Below are 21124 nucleotides of genomic sequence, written 5' to 3' on the forward strand. Positions count from 1 at the left end.
TCTCCCCCAGAAGAACTCCCAATGATCCCGAAATCAGGGGTGTGTGTTTATCCATTGCTCTACTCTCACTGCATGGATGTGGCTAATGTATGGCATTTTGGTATTGATGTCAGCTAAATCACTTCACCAACAAGTTTCTGAAGAGTATTTCCAGGGCTCCTATTAGGATCATCCATCAATAAGCCGACCAGTGAGAAATGTCTGTACTTCTGTGTCATCCATTTTTAATGCACACTTGATGTTTTATCACCCAGACTCATTGGGAAAATAATTAGCAGTTTGCATTGATGGACCAGTCATATGCAAATAGAGTGCCACAGATGCATTGAAGGGGAATTAATAAATTTTATGTATTGTCATGCAAATCACTGATAATTAGCAATTATAAATTGTACTCAGACATGGTACCATAACTCCATGTCACTGCTTTAAAGCATTAGACTACTCACTATATTAAAGCATTGAAATGTGATCTTTCTTTTCTTCCCAGGGACATTTGACCAACCATCTTAAACCTTCAATAGATGCAGGGAATTTTGCAATGCCCAGCTGTGGTGAGCCTCTTGTAAGTATTGCAGTTTATCAGTTCATCCCTGTAATATCTGATTTGGCAATAGAGCTGCTGATCTGCCTCCTTTGTGTCCATTTGTATGTGGATTTGTTATTTTACAGAATTCCATGTTTCATTGCTCTTAATTGAACAGTTTGTTCATAAGACATAGAAGCAGAAATAGTCCATTCAGCCCATCGAGTCTGCTTCACCATTCCATCGTGGCTGATCCCAGATCCCACTAAACCCCACAACCTGCCTTCTCACCATGTCCTTTGATGCCCTGACCCATCAGGACTGACCAACTTATGCCTTAAATATACCCAGCAACTTGACCAACACCACAGGCTGTGTCAGAACATTCCACAGATTTACTACTCTATGGCTAAACAAAATCCTCATTATCTCTGTTATAAAAGGTCACCCCTCAATTTTGAGGCTGTGCCCTCTAGTTCTGGACACCCCCACCATAGGAAACATCCTCTCCACCCCCACCCTATCTAGACCTTTCAACATTTAGAGGTTTTCAATGAGATACTCTCGCATTCTTCTAAATTCCAGTGAGTACAGGTCCAAAGCTGCCAAATGCTCCTCATGTTAACCCCTTCAGTCCTGGAATCTTCTCTGGACTGTCTCCAATGACAACACATTCTTTCTGAGATACATGGCCCAAAGCTGTTGACAATACTCCAAGTGTGGCCTGACAAGTGTCTTATAGAGGCTCAGTATCATATCCTTGCTTTTATATTCTAATCCCCTTGAAATAAATGCCAACATTGCATTTTTATTCTTTACCATAGACTCAACCTGTAAATTAACCTTCTGGGAGTCTTGCATGAGGACACTGAAATCCCTGTGCACCTCATGTTTGAACCTTCTCCTCATTTGGATAATAGTCCTTTTACCAAAATGCATTTTCATACATTTCCCTGCACTGTAATCCATCTGTCACCTTTTTTTTAACCAATTCTTCCATTTGTCAAAGTCCTTTTGTATTGCATTGCTTCCTCAGAACTACCTACCCCTCCACCTACCTTCGTGTCATTCATGAACTTTGCCATAAAGCCATTAATTCCATTATCCAAATCATTGACAGTATGAAAAGTAGTGGTTCCAATATTGACCCCTGAGGAACACTACTAGTCACTGGCAGCCAACCTGAAAAGGCCCTTTACATTCCCACTCACTGCCTCCTGGGTGTCAGCTATTCCTCTATCCATGCCAGTTTCTTTCCTGTAAAGCCATAGGATTTTTATCTTGTTAAGTAGCCTGTGTGTGGCACCTTATCAAATGCCTTCTGAAAATCCAAGTAAATGACATCCATTGTTCACCCTGTTTGTTGCTTCATCAAAGAACTCTAACAGATTTGTCAGGTAAGGTTTCCTGTTACAGATCCATGCTGACTTTGACTTAATTTATCAGTAGTCACCATGTACCCCAAAACCTCATCCTTATTAATAGACTCAAACACTTTCCCATAATTTCCTTTCTTTTGCCTTCCTCCCTTCTTTAAGAGTGGAGTGACATATGCAATTTTCCAGTCCTCAGTGACCATGCAAGTGGTTCTTGAAACATCATGACCAATGCATCTGTTATCAGTAACCTCTCTCAGGATTCTGGGGTGCAGTTCATCTGACCTAGGTGACTTATCTACTTCACGACCTTTGAGGTTGGCTAGTACTTATTTATTTGTAATAGCAACGGTACTCACCCCTGCTTTCTGATACTCACAGACCTCTGGAACGCTGATAGTGTCTTCCACAGTGAAGACAGATGCAAAGTACTCATTAATTTCTTCTGCCATTTTTGTCCCCTATTACGACCTCACCAGCATCATTTTCCTGTGGTCCAATATCAATTCTCACCTGCCTTTTATTCTTTATATAACTGGAAAAACTTTTAGTATTTGGCTTTATATTATTGGCTAGTTTGCCCTCATTTTTCATCTTTCCCCTTCTTATAACTGTTTTAGTTGCCTTTTGTTGGATTTTAAAAGCTTCCCAATCATCCAACTTCCATTCACTTTTGCTACCTTATATGCCCTTTCCTTGGCTTTTATGCAATCCCTAACTTCCCTTGTCAGCTATGGTTGCCTACCCCTGCTATTTGAGAACTACTTCTGTGGGACATATCTATCCTGTGCCTAGTGAACTATCCCAGAAACTTCAGCCATCTCTGCTCTGCCGTCGTACCTGCCAGTATCCCCCTTCGATGCACCTGGACAAGCTCCTCATGCCTATGTAACTCCCTTTACTCCACTGTGATACTGATACATGTGATTTATGCTTCTCCTTCTCAAACAGCAGTATGAATTCAAAGAGCAAACACGAGGAAATCTGCAGATGCTGGAAATTCAAGCAACACACACAAAATGCTGGTGGAACACAGCAGGCCAGGCAGCATCGATAGGGAGAAGCAATGTTGACGTTTCGGGCTGAGACCCTTCGTCAGGACTAACTGAAAGGAAAGATAGTAAGAGATTTGAAAGTAGAGGGGGAGGGGGAAATGCGAAATGATAGGAGAAGACCGGAGGGGGTGGGATGCAGCTAAGAGCTGGAAAGGTGATTGGCGAAAGTGATACAGAGCTGGAGAAGGGAAAGGATCATGGGACGGGAGGCCTCAGGAGAAAGAAAGGAGTGGGGGGAGCACCAGATGGATCTCAGGAGAAAGAAAGGAGGGGGGGGGGAGCACAAACTCAGGTTGGAGGAACAACACCTTATATACCAGCTAGGTAGCCTCCAACCTGATGGCATGAACATTGACTTCTCTAACTTCCGTTAATGCCCCCCTCCCCTTCTTACCCCATCCCTGACATATTTAGTCATTTGCCTGTTCTCCATCTCCATCTGGAGATGCTCCCCCCACTTTCTTTCTCCTGAGGCCTCCCATCCCATGATCCTTTCCCTTCTCCAGCTCTGTATCACTTTCGCCAATCACCTTTCCAGCTCTTAGCTGCATCCCACCCCCTCCGGTCTTCTCCTATCATTTCGCATTTCCCCCTCCCCCTCTACTTTCAAATCTCTTACTATCTTTCCTTTTGGTTAGTCCTGACGAAGGGTCTCGGCCCAAAACGTCAACATCGCTTCTCCCTATCGATGCTGCCTGGCCTGCTGTGTTCCACCAGCATTTTGTGTGTGTTGCTGTATGAATTCAATGATATTATGATCACTGCCTCCTAAGGATTCCTTTACATTAAGCTCCCTCATATGATCTGGGTTATTGTACAACACCCAGTGTAAGATAACCTTTCCCCAAGTAGGCTCAAGCAGAAACTGCCCTTAAAATCCATCACATAGGCATTCAACAATATCTCTTTCTTGTGTTCTGACACCAACATGATTTTCCCAATCCCCTTGCATATTGAAGTCCTACATTACATTTTTGACATTACCCTTATTTCATGCCTTTTCCAGCTCTCTTTGTAATCTCAATCTCACATATTGCCTACTATGGTGGTCCTGAAAAACATTGTCTCATTTTTACTACGTACTGTATCAGCAGATATGGTTGAAATGACAATAAAAGTGACTTGACTTGACTATTTGGAGGCCTATATATATCTCCTATAATTTTTTTTACCCTTACAGTTTCTCAGCATTCTCTGACCCTATGTCACCTCTTTCTAAAGATGTAATTCCATCTCTTACCAACAGAGCCAGACCACCACCCCTGCCTTCCTGCCTGGCCTTTCAATACAAAGTATACCCTTTGACGTTAAGCTTGATGTTATGGCCTTCTTTCAGCCATGACTCCTGGATGCTGACAACGTCATACTGACCAATCTCTAATTGCGCTACGAGTTCGTCCACCTTATTCCGAATGCTACGTGGATTTAGATACAGCATCTTCAGTCCTGTATTCTTCAACTTTTTGAGTTTTGCCTCTGTGGTGTAATTTAACATTTGCTGTGTCTGCATTTGTACCCCAACATTGGCTTGTCCTTCCTTACACTCATGTTACATCCATCATCGACTTGTCATGATGCAGACACTGATTGTTCTTGGCAAATTTTTCTAGGGAATTGGTTTGCCACCTTCCGGGAAATGTCATTACAAGGCTGGTGAGTCCAGCCATTATCAATACTCTTCAGAGGTTGTTTGCCTGGTGTCAGTGGTCGCATAACCAGAGCTTGTGATGTGCACCAGCTGCTCGTGCAACCATCCACCACCTGCTCCACTGGCTACACATGACCCTGACTGGGGGGCTGAGCAGTTGGTACATCTTGCCCAAGAGTGACTTGCAGGCTAGTGGAAGGAAGGAGTGCCTTACATCTTCTTTGGTAGAGATATATCTCCCCACTGCCACCCCCCACCCACCCAAACTGAACAGTGGTGGGTAAATTAATGGAAAGTATTCTTAGAGATGGTATATATAATTATCTGGATAGACAGGGTCTGATTAGAAGCAGTCACCATGGATTTGTGCGTGGAAGGTCATGTTTGACAAATCTTACTGACTTTTTTGAAGAGGTTACTAGGAAAGTTGATGAGGGTAAAGCAGTGGATGTTGTCTATATGGACTTCAGTAAGGCCTTTGACAAGGTTCCACATGGAAGGTTAGTTAGGAAGGTTCAATCATTAGGTATTAATATTGAAGTAGTAAAATTGATTCAACAGTCGCTGTATGGGAGATGCCAGAGAGTAGTGGTGGATAACTGTTTCAGGTTGGAGGCCAGTGACTAGTGGTGTGCCTCAGGAATCCAATGTTGTTTGTCATATGCATTAATGATCTGGATGATGGGGTGGTAAATTGGATTAGTAAGTATGCAGATGATACTAAGATAGATGGCGTTGTGGATAATAGAGTAGGTTTTCAAAGCTTGCAGAGAGATTTAGGCCAGTTAGAAGAGTGGGCTGAAAGATGGCAGATGGAGTTTAATGCTGATAAGTGTGACGTGCTACATTTTGGTAGGACTAATCAAAATAGGACATGCATGATAAATGGTAGGGCATTGAGGAATGCAGTAGAACAGAGTGACCTAGGAATAATGGTGCATAGTTCCCTGAAGGTGGAATCTCATGTGGATAGGGTGGTGAGGAAAGCTTTTGGTATGCTGGCCTTTATAAATCAGAGCATTGAGTATAGGAGTTGGGATGTAATGTTAAAAGTGTACAAGGCATTGGTGAGGCCAAATTTGGAGTATTGTGTACAGTTCTGGTCACCGAATTATAGGAAAGATGTCAACAAAATAGAGAGAGTACAGAGGAGATTTACTAGAATGTTCCCTGGGTTTCAGCACCTAAGTTACAGAGAAAGGATGAACAAGTTAGGTCTTTATTCTTTGGAGCATAGAAGGTTGAGGGGGGACTTGATAGAGGTATTTAAAATTATGAGGGTGTAGATAGAGTTGACGTGGATAGGCTTTTTCCATTGAGAGTAGGGGAGATTCAAACAAGAGGACATGAGTTGAGAGTTAGGGGGCAAAAGTTTAGGGGTAACAAGAGAGGGAATTTCTTTACTCAGAGAGTGGTAGCTGTGTGGAATGAGCTTCCAGTAGAAGTGGTAGAGGCAGGTTCCATATTGTCATAAAAAAAAATTGGATAGGTATATGGACAGGAAAGGAATGGAGGGTTATGGGTTGAGTGCAGGTCAGTGGGACTAGGTGAGAGTAAGTGTTCGGCATGGACTAGAAGGGCCAAGATGGCCCGTTTCCATGCTGTAATTGTTATATGGTTATAGTACATTTCTTGTAAATATGCTTTCCCTTTTGGGTTTACTGGTCATACAAGGTCACAAGTTCACTGTAACACACAGAAAATGCTGGAGGAACTCAGCAGGTCTGGCAGCATCTATGGAAATGAATAAACAATCAATGTTTCGGGCAAGTTCACTGCTGAGCTTGGAAAGTAGTTAATTACAATTCACTGCTAAAACTGAAATGAAGGAGAATAAACTCTGCCAATTTTCCTTCATTATGATCTAATAAGCTGGAAAGGAAGCCTATGGATGGTAAAGGGCTGGGCCTCATCCCAAAGACACAACATTCTGCTGTTGACGAGCAACACACAATGCTGGATGAGCTCAGCAGGTCAGGCAGCATCTGTCAGCCAGCAGGACTCCTGAAATATCCACTGTTCATTTCCCTCCATAGATGCTGCCTGAGCTGCTGACTTCCTCCAGCATTTTTTGCTTTGCCTTGCTTCTCAAACTTTGTAGAAAATACTTCACACACTTGCAAATAAAAGCATGATAGTTTTTCTTCAGAGTGAAGAAAATCTGAATGCATAGAATTGGAAAACTGAACAAAATGGCAACTCTGATTACTTTGTGTTGGGCATGTTGTTCCTTTCCAGAACGATCTGGGAAAGGTCAGTGTACGATGATCTCAGGTGGCTGGGTTGAAAAGCGTTGGATACCAAAGGAGGTGTAAGGTGCTCCTTCCCTCCACTAGCCTGCTGGTCTCTCTTGGGCAACATGTAGCACCTGGTTAGCCCCCCGAACAGGGTTAGGTGAAGCCACAGGAGCAGATAGTGGATGGTGGTATGAGCAGCCGTTGCAAATCACGTCCTGGTTATGCGATCGCTGACGCCAGGCAGACAATCTCTGAAGAATATTGACAATGACTGGGCTCACCTGTCTTGTAAAGACACTGCCAGAAGAAAGCAATGGCAAACCACTTCTGTAGAAAAATTTGCCAAGAACAATCATGGTCATGGAAAGGCCATGATTGCCTACATCATATGACAAGGCACAAAACAAACGTGTGAGTTACTAGACCACTATGATTGGCATCAATAACAACAGAAATGGTTACTGTGAGCTGTTCATGTTGTATATGAAATTATTGTGATACTGGAGTGGATTCTGCTCTTTCCACCTAAGCTCCTGAATTAGTGGTCATGGGTAATGCAACAGATGGTGGCATATATGTATTAAATTGACTTTATTTCTTATGAAGTTTGGACATTCTTCACATACATGAGGTGTAAAAAATCTTTGTCACACCACTATCTAAATGTGTCATGTGCAATCATAGTAATTTATAATAATTTATAATAAATAGAACAGTGGATGTAATACAGAGTAAACTGAAATCAGCATGAGTTAACCAGTCTGATGACCTGGTGGAAGAAGTTGTCCTGGAGCCTGTTGGTCCTGGCTTTTATGCTGCGGTACCATTTTCTGGATGGTAGCAGCTGGAATAGATTGTGATTGGGATGACTTGGGTCCTCAATAATCATACGGGCCCTTTTTACACACCTGTCCTTGTAAATGTACTGAATCATGGGCAATTCACAACTACAGATGCATTGGGCTGTCCACACCACTCTCTGCAGAGTCCTGTGATTAAGGGAGGTACAGTTCCTATACCAGGCAGTGCTGCAGCCAGTCAGGATGCTCTCAATTATGCCCCTGTAGAAAGTTCTTGGGATTTGGGGGCCCATACCAAACTTCCTCAACCGCCTGAGGTGATAGAGGCACTGTTTTGTGCACTTTCCACTACACAGCTGGTGCGTACAGACCATATGAGGTCCTCGGTGATGTGTATACTGAGGAACTTGAAGCTGTTTACCCTCTCAACCTCAGATCTATTGATGTCAATAGGGGTTAGCCTGTCTCCATTCCTCCTGTAATCCGCAACCATTTCCTTTGTTTTTGCCACATTGAGGGAGAGGTTGTTTTCTTGACACCACTGTGTCAGAGAGATGATTTCTTCCCTGTAGGCCACCTCGTTATTGTTTGAGGCCAATCAATGTAGTGTTGTCGGCAAATTTAATTAGCAGATTGGAGCTGTGGATGGCGATACAGTCATGGGTATACAGGGAGTAAAGGAGGGGAGTCAGTACGCAGCCCTGAGGGGCTCCTGTTTTGAGAGTCAGAGGGTTGGTGGTGAGGAAGCCCACTCTTAACCATCTGCCAGTGATCTGACAGGAAGTCCAGGATCCAGCTGCACAAGGCAGGGTCAAGGCCGAGGTCTCTGAGCTTCTTGTCGAGCCTGGATGGAATTATGGTGTTGAATGCTGAACTGTAGTCCAAGAACAGCATTCTTACATAAGCAACCCTCTTCTCCAGATATGTAAGGTTGGTGTGTAGAACAGTGGCCATTGCATCATCTGTCGATCAGTTGTGCCGGTAGTCAAATTGTACTTTCTCTTGCTAAATGTATTTGCCCAATTTGCATATTTCCATTTCAGCTGTCACAGTCTTTCCATTCTTATCCCATGAAAGTTAATACAGAATCAACAAAAGTATTAGTAACACATAACAAAAGAAAGAGAAAAGCTTTGGCAAAGGAACTCGAAAACAGTCTGGAAAGGATGTCATTTCTTGTCAGAATTACTTTTTATTTCATATGCAGTAATATGGTTCACATGAATGTCCTAAGGACAGTTTTCAAAGTTCAAGGTAAATTTATTGAAGTATATACAGTATATGTTACCATATTGTTTCACGGGCATTCACAGTAAGTACAAAGAAACACTATATTCAATGAATAATTATACACAAAACAAACACAGACAGAGAACCAATTTGCAAAGGAAGACGGAATGTGCAAATATAAAAATAAATTAATAATAATAACATAAATTAAAATAATAATAAGAACATGAGGTGTCGATTCCTTGAAAGTGTGTCCATAGATTGTGGAATCAGTTCATTGTTGAAGTGAGTGAAATGATCCTCTCTGGTTCATGTCCCTGATGGCTGTAGGGTAATGACTGTTCCTGAACCTGATGGTGTGGGATGTAAGGCTTCGGTACCACCTTCCTAATGGAAGCAGTCAGAAGAAGAGAGGAGAAGAGAACATGGCCCAGATGGTTGGGGGGGGGGGGTGCCAGAAGAGAGCGTGGCCCTGGATGGTGGGGGCCATGCTTTCATTGAAACAGAAAGGCAGAGACCTTCAGCAAGCCAGATGTAAAGAAAAAGGTAACAAGAACAATAACTGAGTAAGGCAGACACTGCAGAAATTTATTTCTCAAGGTCACGGCACATCTTTATCTCATAAGTGACTTAAAGGCATAAAGCAGTAATGTGGAGAGCCTCATTTCTGATTGGAATTGTGAGGAGTTGAAATAACAGAGTCATTGAGGATGATACTGAGATCCAAACTGGTTGTCATTAGAATCTGTGTGGTTGCCATTTAAGACGGCCTGTCTTCAGTTCCTCAATTCCTGTTGTTGGTATATAATAAACAAAGAAAAGCCCGTCCAAGATAGTGCACCCAATAAACTTCATTACAGAACTACACTCTCTGTAGCTGAGCTTCTAGAATTGGTTCTGCATTCTGTGATTGTTTTACCTTGTTCTTTAAGGGGTATTGTATTGTGAATGTCCACGTGAATGAGAGTTGTATTTGGTGACATACAAGTACTTTGATAATAAATTTGCTTTGAACTTTGAAATTTTGAATGAACGATGTAAAGATTTAATCTGTATAAATGTATCCAAGACGAGCTCTTCACTGTCTCTCAGTACATATGACAATAATAATTCAATATAATACAATCTGAAAATTTTCCTACATAAAATTGATTTGTATTTCTGCCTCATATTTGAGATTCATTTAATTTTAATGAGCTTGGGTATGCTTTTCCTTAAATATCTTTCAATATAAGTTGTAATTATTGGGACGGCTCGATAACATAGTGTCTAGAACAGAAGGCGACCTAGGTTCAATTCCCACTGCTGCCTGTAAGGAGTTTGTATGTTCTGCACATGACTGCATGGGTTTCCTCTGGGTGTTCCAGTTCCCTCCCACATTGCAAAGACGTATCAGTTGGTAGGTTAATTGGTCATTGTGAATTGTCCTGTGATAGGCTGGGGTTAAATCAGGAGATTACTGGGCGGCATGGCTCAGAGGACTGGAAGGGCCAACTCTGCTCTGTGTGTCAATAAATAATTAAATAGTCACTGATTTATTCATGATAAGTAACATTTGATTGACTTTAACTAATGTCTCATCATAACGTAAGATACGTAAACATATGACAGCAGTAGTCATCGTCGTCGTATTTTTTTAATCCCATCACCCCTCGGCTGTTGACAGCTGCTCTCCAGAGTTCCCAGTTTGATCAGCTCAGTTTTCACCACACAACTTACATATGTCTTCTAGGTGAAAATCCTTTCTGTCCTGGGGTGAGGAGCTTTTGTTGGTGTTTCTGTAGATTTGAGGTTTGATGGGATGGGGTTGCCAGCCCAATGTCCAACCGTCCTCCTCTTGCAGCTGGGCATGGGCCGTCCATGACGGCGTAATAGCAGCAATGTAGCATGTAATGATGAACTGGACACAAGCTGAAGACAGGATCCCGTTGAGAAATTCTGACTTTATAGAGATTGGCTCTCCTGCTTGTGTGGAGAATCAGTGTTCTTGTGAATGACCTGCAACTGCACTGTCATTTCAATATCATTTGTTTGTTATGTCATTTTGTTTGGCGTGGGCCATCTTGATCTTTCCATGACCTTGATTGTTCTCAGCAAACTTTTCTGCAGAAGTGGTTTGACATTGTCTGGGCAGTGTCTTTACAAGAGAGGTGACCCTAGCTGTTATCAGTACTTTTCAGAGATTGTTTGCCTGGCGTCAGCGGTTGTATAACCAGGATTTGTAATACGGACCAGATACGACCACCCATCACCTAACCTTGATTGTGGGGGTGGGGAAGCAGGTGCTACACCTTGCCCAAGGGTGACCTGCAGGCCAGCATCTCACACCTCCTTTGGTTGAGAAGAGTTTCCACCCCACCAGCCCAATATAATTATTGTGAATATATCATTTAAATAATCTTCTTCCCTTTCTGGGACATCATTGCCACTGTGACTACTGTGGGTACACACCAGAATTGGGGAAAAATCGATGGCTGTCGTGCCAAACAGTCTGGAGTTGGCAGTGGAAACTCTAACATGGTAGTCCCATAGAGAGGCATGATTATATGTTAGTAGTTAGCAGCCTAGCTGATGTGAGTGCAGCGTATGTTTCAGTGTGAAGTTGTGGGCTTGACTCTGGTAAAGTATTTCATGTTTTTTTTATTACATAGTAACATGGTGCTTAGGGTGGCACTGTTACAGCACCAGTGACCAGCAGTCAGTTCCATTGCTGTTTATGACATGGTGACATGGTGCTTAGGGTGGCACGGTTCCAGCACCAGCGACCAGTAGTCAGTTCCACTGCTGTCTGTGAGGAGTTTGTACATTCTTTGTGTGGATTTCTCTGGATGCTCGCATTCCCAGCATGTACGGGTTAGTAATTTAATTTGTCACCTGGGTGCAGTTGGGCGATAGGGGCTTGTTGGCACAGAGGTGTATCTCTAAATCAAATAACTTAAAAGAACATTCTACATATCATAGTGCTTGTCGCTGTAGGTCACTGGGAGCAGCTCTTCCCGGCCTACCCACCTTCTGCAGTTAGTGACTTCCTTCAGCAGTACTGACTCTTGTGCACCTTTGTTAAATGTTCCACCAATCTATTAAATTAATTAATACATCAACCTATTAAAACCAGTGACAAAAATCTCTTATTTTGTAATGTAAACAAAAACAATGGAAATGGGTGACAGAGGTTTTCAGCTGTAAACTCTCACAGTGATCAAAAATACTCTACCAATCCATGTAGAACACACATTGAACAGTACAACACAGGAATAGGCCCTTCAGCTCACAGCATTGTGCTGAACCAATTACATTGGTAATCAAATGGTCAATTAAACTAATCTCTTCTGCTACACAATGTCCATATCCTTCCATTTCCCTCACATTCATGTGCCTGTCTAACCACCTCTCTAAAATCTCTAATGTATCTGCCTCTACCATCATCTTGAGCAGCGCATTCCAGGCACCCACCACTCTTTTTTAAAATCCCCTCCCACCTCCTTTGAAAATACCCCCTCTCACCTTAAATGCATGCTCTCTGTATTAGACATTTCAACTCTTGGAAAAAGATGTTGCCTGTCTACTCTATCTATGCCTTTTATAATCTTGTAAATCTTTCTATCAGATCTCCCCTCAGCCTCCCATGGTCTAGAGAAAACAGCCCAAGTTTGTCCAACACCTTGCTACAGCACTTGCCCTCCAATCCAAGCAACATAATGTTAAGCCTCTTCTGCAAAGCCTTGATATCCTTCCTGTAATGAGGCAACCAGAAATGTACATAATACTCCAGATGTGGCCTAACTGGAGTTTTATAAAGCTTCCTGATTTTTTAACTCAATGCCTTGACTAATAAGGGTAAGCATGCCATGTGCCTTAACCTCCCAATCAATCTGTGTAGCCACTTTCAGGGAGCTATAGAACTGGACCCCAGATTTTTTTTAAAAACAAAATAAACTTTATTCAAAAATAAAATTATATACAATAAGCCATTCAGTGGCTCTCAATCCTTTACAACTGTTTCCATTACGGTCTTTACATTTTCACACTTTTCGCCACCCACGTGGCACTCCATATTCCATATTTACATTCCCTTGTTGAGGTGTATACATCCCACCCCCCTACCCCGCAACTCCCGTGGGAAAAGAACCTTAGATTGTGGTCCTTCCCCACTGGGCCCTTGCAGTGGCTGCACCAAGTTTGAGTGCGTCCCTCAGCACGAACTCCTGCAGGCGAGAATGTGCCAGTCGGCAGCAGGAGTAAGAGTGGGCACTTCCCCTTTGTAAGTTGCAGACACATTACCAAAAGAGCCCACTAGTTTCATGCACTGATAGACACTATTCCATCTGCTCACAAATGAAATCCTCATGAGTCAGTAAACACTGTAGGGTTATCCATCAGCATCCTGCTTGATGCAGTATCTCTTCAGTTCTTTCCAAAAACAATCTGTCTACTCTTTGTAAAAAGCTATGCCTGAATAGTGATTCATGACTAGAAAGGAATAAATGTAAGTATAATTTAAAACAAGCAGACCATGTAGCCTTGAGCCTGATCCACCAATCAATAACACGATTACTGATCACATCTTGACCTTCAATGTATGATCCTTCCTGTTTCTCATTTCCTTTGATTTCCTTCTCAATCTTAAAACAACTTGGCCTTGAATATAGTCAATGACTCAACCTCCACTTACAACTCATTCTTAAATCTTTAGATGGAAATGTGTAGACGTGACTGTCAGACAAAACAAAAATCAAAGAAATGATGGTGAAAAGCTTCCTGTGACCAGATAGTTTCCTGATGTCTCTCCATAAAATGGGGTTCTACTGTGCAGAGAACAAACTGTGTCCAAAGACAAGTCAAGAATAGAAAATATTTGGAGGAGAGTAAAAATAGCTCAGTAGAAATATGTGCTGATATTTGGGAGCAGATAGAGTCATAGAAAAGTTCAGCACAGGAACAGCACGTCAGCCCATCTAGCCCATGCTGAACCCATTTAAACTGCCTACTCCCATCAACCTGCACTGAGACCATTGCCCTCCATACCTCTGCAATCCATTTACCTACCTAGCCAATCTTATGACAATAACTGAATGCAGAAAAGCATGCAGACACAGTCAAGAGGTTTAGTTGTCCAGACCAAACATCAGAATGGTGAAGAAAAGTGATCTATGTGGCTTTGACCATGAAATGATTGTTAACGCCAGGCAGGGTGGTTTGAATAAGATCATGAGATATTGGAGCCTAGGCCATTCAGCCCATTGAGTCTGCTGCACCATTCCATCAGGACTGATTTATTATCCCTCTCAACCCCGTTTTCCTGTATTTTTCCCATAGCCTTTGACACACTGACAAATCAAGAACCTATCAGCCTTTCCCATAGTGGGTGCAACCACAAGTTGCTCTCAAAAGCCATCTTCAAATTCCCTCTCTGGGGATCCAGCACCAAATTGATTTTCCCAATCTATCTGAAAATTTAAATCCTCCATGACAATCATAACATTGCCCTTTTGACAGACTTTTTTCTCTCTCCCATTATCATTTGTATTCGGGCTACTGTTTAGAGGCCTCTATATAACTCCCATCAGGATCTTTTTGCTGTTGTAGTTTCTTAACTCTACCCACAAGGATTATACATCTTCTGTTTCGATGTCACCTCTTTCTAAGGACATGATTTCATTTTTTACCAATAGAGCCACTCCAAACCCTCTACCTACCTGCCTGTTCTTTTGATATAATGTGTATTTGGGAATGTTAAGCTCCCAACTATAATCTTCTTTCAGCCATGACTGAGTGATGCCTGCAATGTCATACCTGTCTATTTCTAAGTGCGCTACAAAATCACCTACCTTATTGTGTATACTGCGCATGTTCAAATATAATAATACATTCTATCCTGGACTCATCACCCTTTTTGATTTTCCCCGCAATGTTACACTTCACCTTATCTCACTGACTGCATTTTTGCCCTATCATTTGTCTGTCCTTCCTCACAGTCTCACAGCACTTTGCATCTGCTTGCATACCAACTGCCCCATCCTCAGCCCTATCGCTCAGGTTCCCATCCCCCTGCCAAATTAGCTTAAATCCTCCCCAAAAGCTCCATAAATTGGGTTGGTATTTCTATTAGTGACGGTGATTGCAAGATTTGGATTTAATTCCCACTGCTGTCTTGAAGGAGTTTGCATGGGTTTCCTCCAGGTGCTCCGGTTTCCTTCCACATTGCAATATCCGGACAGTTTAGGGTTAATAAGTTGTGGGCATACTATTTTAGTGCTGGAAATGTGGTGACATTTCTGTGCAGCCCCCAGCACATCCTCAGACAGTGTCAGTCATTGATGCAAATAGTGCTTTTCACTGTAAGTTTCGATGTACGTGTGACAAATCAAGCTAGTCTTTAACCAATCAGAAGTTACAATGCAAGAGACTTTGAGCCAGAAAGTTGTCATTTCAAATGCCCCTCTCAGAGCATAAAAAAAATCCAATTCAATGCTCTTGTGTCATAAAGAGACAACCATGCAAAGTGGCGGAGCTGTTATTTCAGTGAGTCGTTAAACAGATTTTGTGAACTTTCCAGGATGGTCACACCTCTTTCAATTCCATGCAAGGAGCCGAAAAAGATGGGGAGATCGTAAATGCATTTTTTTGTATCTGTCTGCTGAGTAAATACTGATGCAGCGTCTATAGTGTGTGGCAAAGTGGCATCAACTTCATGGACCCTGTACAGATTACAGAAGAGGAGGTGCTTGCTGTCCTGAGGCAAATTAGGGTGGATAAATCCCCAGGATATGACATGGTGTTTCCTCGGACCCTACGGGAGACCAGTGCTGGGGTCCTAGCATAGATATTTAAATTATTATTAACAACAGGTGAGGTGCTGGAGGATTAGAGGTTAGACAATGTTGTTCCACTGTTTAAAAGAGGCTCTAAACAAAAGTCAGGAAATTATAGGCCGGTGAGCCTAACATTAGTTGTGGGAAAATTATTGGAAGGTATTCTAAGGCACCACACCAAGCATGGTAGGTTGTGTCTAACTAATCTTAGAGTTTTTTGAGGAAGTTAGCAGGAAAGTTGATGAAGACAAGGCAGTAGGTCCATTGTTGTTTGTCATCCATTTCATGATTGATATGATAATGTGATTAATTGGATCAGCAAATTTGCAGATAACACCATGATTGGGGGTACAGTTAACAGCAAGGAAGACTATCATGGATTTCAGAGGGATCTGGACCAGCTGGAAAAATGGGCTGAAAAAGGCAGATGGAATTTAATGCAAACAAGTGTGAAGTGTTGCACTTCGGTAAGACCAATCAGGAGAGGTCTTACACAGTGAACGGTAGGGGACTTAGGAGTGCGGTAGAACAAAGGGATCTGGAAATGCATGTCCATAATTCATTGAAAATTGTGTCACAAGTTGATAGGATCATAAGAAATGCTTTTGGCGCATTGGCCTTAATAAATCAATGTACTTGAGTACAGGAGATGAGATGTTATGTTGACATTGTGTAAGATGTTGGTGAGGCCTAATTTGGAGTATTGTGTGCAGCTTTTGTCACCTACCTACAGGAGAGATATAAATAAGGTTGAAAGAGTACAGAGAAAACTGACAAGAATGTTGCTGGGTCTGGAGGACCTGAGTTACAAGGAAAGATTGAATAGATTAGGACTTTATTCCTTGGAATGTAGAAGATAGGAGATTTGGTAGAGGTAAACAAGTTGATGAGGGATATAGATAGTGTAAATGCAAGCAGACTTTTTTCCACTGAAGTTGGATGGGACTACAACCAGAGGTTATGGGTTAAGGGTGAAAGGTTTAGGGGGAACATGGGAGAATCCTTCAGTCAGAGGGTTGAATGAGCTGCCAGTGGAAGTAGTACCTGCCAGCTTGATTTCAATGATTAAGAGAAGTTTGGATGGGTATATGGATGGTAGGGGTACAGAGGGCTTTCCTGGTACAGGTGAATGGGAGTGGGCAGTTCAAATAGCTCGACATGGACTAGATGGGCTGAACAGCCTATTCTGTGCTGTACTTTTCTATGACTATGACTCTAAGTGGGGGGGGGGGGGAAATGTCCTTATGCTCTAATCAGTTCTGCCCGCACTGTCAATATGCCCCATTGGCTGTAATGTATCTTTTTGACTTTCTAGCAGCATAAAAGATATAATTATATGGTAGTACGCAGTGGGGGTGGGGGGGGGGGGGTGGTGTTGGTGGCTGTGGTGCATGCTCCACGACCCGCCCCAGCATTCCTAATGACCAGCGCCATTTATTGTTCTTGTGTTAAGGTGCATTTGTGGGATTATGGTGGGATGTTCAAGTTCATTTATTGTTACACTTTAGCTTGGGTTATACAGTTATTTTCTTGTGTGTTTGTGGGTCATCCTGACTGTAACTGGGGTGTGTAATAATCATCTCCCCTGTCTGTATGTGACCCGGTCTGTATAGCACCCAGTCTGTTTCTGTGGTTGTCACATTAAACAGTTAGCTGAGCTAAAGGAACTTCTCTCATTTGTCATCATGGACTGAATGCGCCCCACAATAAATTTGCAAATTTCTTTTCATATCTTTTCCTTTTTGTCCAACTTTGCAGTCCTCTTCACAAATATTCAACTGCTGCATCGAGACATATTTGGAAGTTTGTGGTCAGAGAGTATTTCCTTCCTGTTGTCTCTCTATCACAGATGAAGTGCCATCACATCCAGTGTTTACTGCTATCCTCACTAATGTTTATGTCATCTTCTCTCTTTCCTTTCCACTCTCTCTGGCAAGTGACCATGCTTTATGAAACATTCTCAGATGACAAAGGATAAAAGGAATTGTGTTTTATTTCTGTGAAACTGGAATCTATGTCTATTTAGTGGCTTTTTGTACTAGTTTCAGTCACTGCAGCATGTAATTGTTTTTCCCTCATTCCCCGTCAGAAACATAGAAAATAGGTGCAGGAGTAGGCCATTTGGCCCGGCGAATAACAGCTTTAACTGTTATATTTCATTTTTGATATATTTGTATTGACTTTTACAATTTCTGTTGTTTTATAAGACCATAAGATGTAGGAGCAGAACCAGGCCATTTGGCCCTTTTGAGTTTGCTTTGCCATTCCATCATGGCTGATCCATTTTCCTCTGAGCCCCATTTCCTGCCTTTTTCCTGTATTCCTCCAGGCCCTGACTAATCAAGAACCTGTCAACCTCTGCCTTAAATATATCCAATGTCTTGGTCTCCACAGCTGCCTGTGGCAACAAATTCCACAGATTCACCACCCTGTGGTTAAAGAATTTCCTCGTGTAATGTATGCAGAATGTGATATCTCAGTAACTCAGTTTAATTTTAATTTTTCCATCTGTCCAAGTTACTATATCCTTATTGAATCTCTTTTATCTCCCGTGGTTTTATAATTAGTTTACATTCTAAACTTAGTAACAGTAGATGTTGGAAATGCTCAGTTGGACAGGTATGATCTCTGGAAAGGGACACCAAGTTGATGCTTTAGGTCTGAGATCCTTTGCATACATATAGTGAGTATTGTTTTCATTCAAGAGTCTCACTTTGCAAGGTCCCTCCATTACTTCTGTAAACTTTTATTTTCCTTTCCTATCATAATAGGGTCCCCAGTACCTTTCAGTGTCCTCCTACACTTCTACTGGAAGTAGAGGGAAGATATTAAGGTTGCCAATTCCTGTGGGTGTCCTCCTACGGTCCTACTGGAAATAGGAGGACACAGCCTCAAAATTGAGGGGTAACCCTTTAGAACAGTGCAAAGGAGAATATTTTTAGTTAGAAAGTACTGAAGCTGTAGAATGTTCTGCCACAGACTGTGGTGGAGGCCACGTCTGTCTGTATGACACAAAGGTTGGAGGTGTTGTGGATAGTGTGGAGGGCTGCCAGAGATTACAGTGAGACATTGATAGGATGTAAAACTGGGCTGAGAAGTGGCAGATGGAGTTCAACCCAGATAAGTGTGAAGTGGTTCATTTTGGTAGGTCAAATATGATGGCAGAATATAGTATTAATGGTAAGACTCTTGGCAGTGTGGAGGATCAGAGGGATCTTGGGATCTGAGTCCATAGGATACTCAAAGCAGCTGCACAGGTTGACTCTGTGGTTAAGGCATACGGTGTATTGGACATCATCAATCGTGGAATTGAATTTAGGAGCTGAGAGGTGATGTTGCAGCTATATAGGACCCTGGTCAGATCCCACTTGGAGTACTGTGCTCAGTTCTGGTCGCCTCACTACAGGAAGGATGTGGAAACCATAGAAAGAGTGCAGAGGAGATTTACAAGGATGTTGCCTGGATTGGGGAGCATGCCTTATGAGAATAGGTTGAGTGAACACAGCCCTTTCCACTTGGAGCGACGGAGGATGAGAGGTGACCTGATAGAGGTGTATAAGATGATGAGAGGCATTGATCATGTGGATAGTCAGAGGGTTTTTCCCAGGGCTGAAATGGTTGCCACAAGAGGGCACAGGTTTAAGGTGCTGGGGTGTAGGTACAGAGGAGATGTCAAGGGTAAGTTTTTTATGCAGAGAGTGGTGAGTGTGTAAAATGTGCTGCCAGCAATGGTGGTGGAAGTGGATATGATAGGGTCTTTGAAGAGACTCTTGGATTGGTACTTGGAGCTTAGAAAAATAGAGGGCTATGGGTAAGCCTAGTAATTTCTAAGGTAGGGACATGTTTGGCACAACTTTGTGGGCTGAAGGGCCTTTATTGTGCTGTAGGTTTTCTACGTTTCTATGTATGCTTAAGGTGGAAGTTGATTGTTTCCTGATTGGTTAGATCAACAAAGGACATGGCGAGAAGGCAGGTGTATGGTTTGAGTGGGATCCAGGTTCATCCGTAATGGAAAGGCGGAGCAGACTCGATGGGCTGAATAGCCTAATTCTGCTCCTATGTCTTATGGTCTTATAATAGGGTCTCTAATACCTTTTGGTGTCCTCCTGTGGTTCTAGTGGAATTACGGGAAAAATGCTAGGGTTCCTGATGCCTTTAGGTGTCCTCCTATGGTCCTACTGGAGATAGAGGCAAAGAACAGGTGGAATTCCAGGTCCTGTACACAGGTATCAACATTTCTTTACCTAAACTTTACAAAAACAATATACTGGTTTTTTGTCCTAAAATCAAAGTTAAATTAATTAAATCTAACAAAATACCTGAATGTACGATCTTATAATGAGATAATAATTTCCATTATGAATTTTTTCTGGAACAAATTAGTACATTAAATATTAAAAACCTCAAGCAGAAATTGTAATAATGAAATAGTGGTGAAGTTTGGTAAAGGAAAAAGAAAGAGAAAAGTTTTCTGTGCAAGTTGCATTGGGAGTGAGTCATTGTTTGAAGTAGTGAGTGAGAGCGACATCTTGCAGGGTGGGAGCAATTTGAAAACTGCAGTCTGAATTGGGAGTGAGTCTCTTCGGAGTCACTTAAAAGAAAGGAAGTGTAAGCAGAGCAGCCACCATGTTAGTGGTCCAGCTTTAGCTCAACAGGTTTAGGCAAGAACAAGGTTGGGCAAACACAGATGGAGGTTCTAGGTAAAATTCTAGTATGTTTTATTTTCTATTAGTACATAGCTGATGCGCTGAGAATGGATCCAGAGGTAGGGGCATGTTCTTTGTGTGAGATGTGGGAACTCTGGGAGACCTCCAGTCTTGTTGATGACTACCACTGTAGGAAGTGCACTGACCTGTCTGGTATGGTGGGTTGGGGAGGCTGCTATAGAGGGTTGTAAATCTAGTCTGCTCTATCTTGGGTACTAGCCTACCAAGTACCCAGGACATCTTCAAGGAGTGGTGTCTCAGAAAGACAACATCCATTATTAAGGACCTCCAGCACTCAAGGCATATTATTTTCTCACTGTTACCATCAGGAAGGAGGTACAGAACCATATAACAATTACAGCACGGAAACAGGCCATCTTGGCCCTACTAGTCCATGCCGAACGCTCACTCTCACCTATTCCACTGACCTGCACTCAGCCCATAACCCTCCATACCTTTACTGTCCATATACCTATTTAATTTTTTTTAAATGACAGTATTGAACCTGCCCCTACCACTTCTACTGGAAGCTTGTTCCACACAGCTACCACTCTCTGAGTAAAGAAGTTCCCCCTCGTGTTACTCCTAAACTTTTGACCCCTAACTCTCAACTTGACCTCTTGTTTGAATCTCCCCTACTCTCAATGCAAAAAGCCTATCCATGTTAACTCTATCTATCCTCTTCATAATTTTAAATACCTCTATCATCCCCCCTCAACCTTCTACGCTCCAAA

General features: G+C 42.3%; 1 protein-coding gene across 1 annotated transcript in view; it reads left to right on the forward strand.

Annotated features, from left to right (window-relative positions):
• LOC132393891 (multiple C2 and transmembrane domain-containing protein 1-like) overlaps positions 1-21124 on the forward strand; it is a 600107-nt gene that overhangs the window by 64798 nt on the left and 514185 nt on the right. The window contains exon 2 of the mRNA XM_059969303.1: positions 491-565. Coding sequence (XP_059825286.1) covers positions 491-565 — 75 coding nt within the window. The remainder of the gene's footprint in view (positions 1-490; positions 566-21124) is intronic.

This window comes from Hypanus sabinus, chromosome 5 (genome assembly GCF_030144855.1).
Source record: "Hypanus sabinus isolate sHypSab1 chromosome 5, sHypSab1.hap1, whole genome shotgun sequence".
NCBI classification, from domain to species: domain Eukaryota; kingdom Metazoa; phylum Chordata; class Chondrichthyes; order Myliobatiformes; family Dasyatidae; genus Hypanus; species Hypanus sabinus.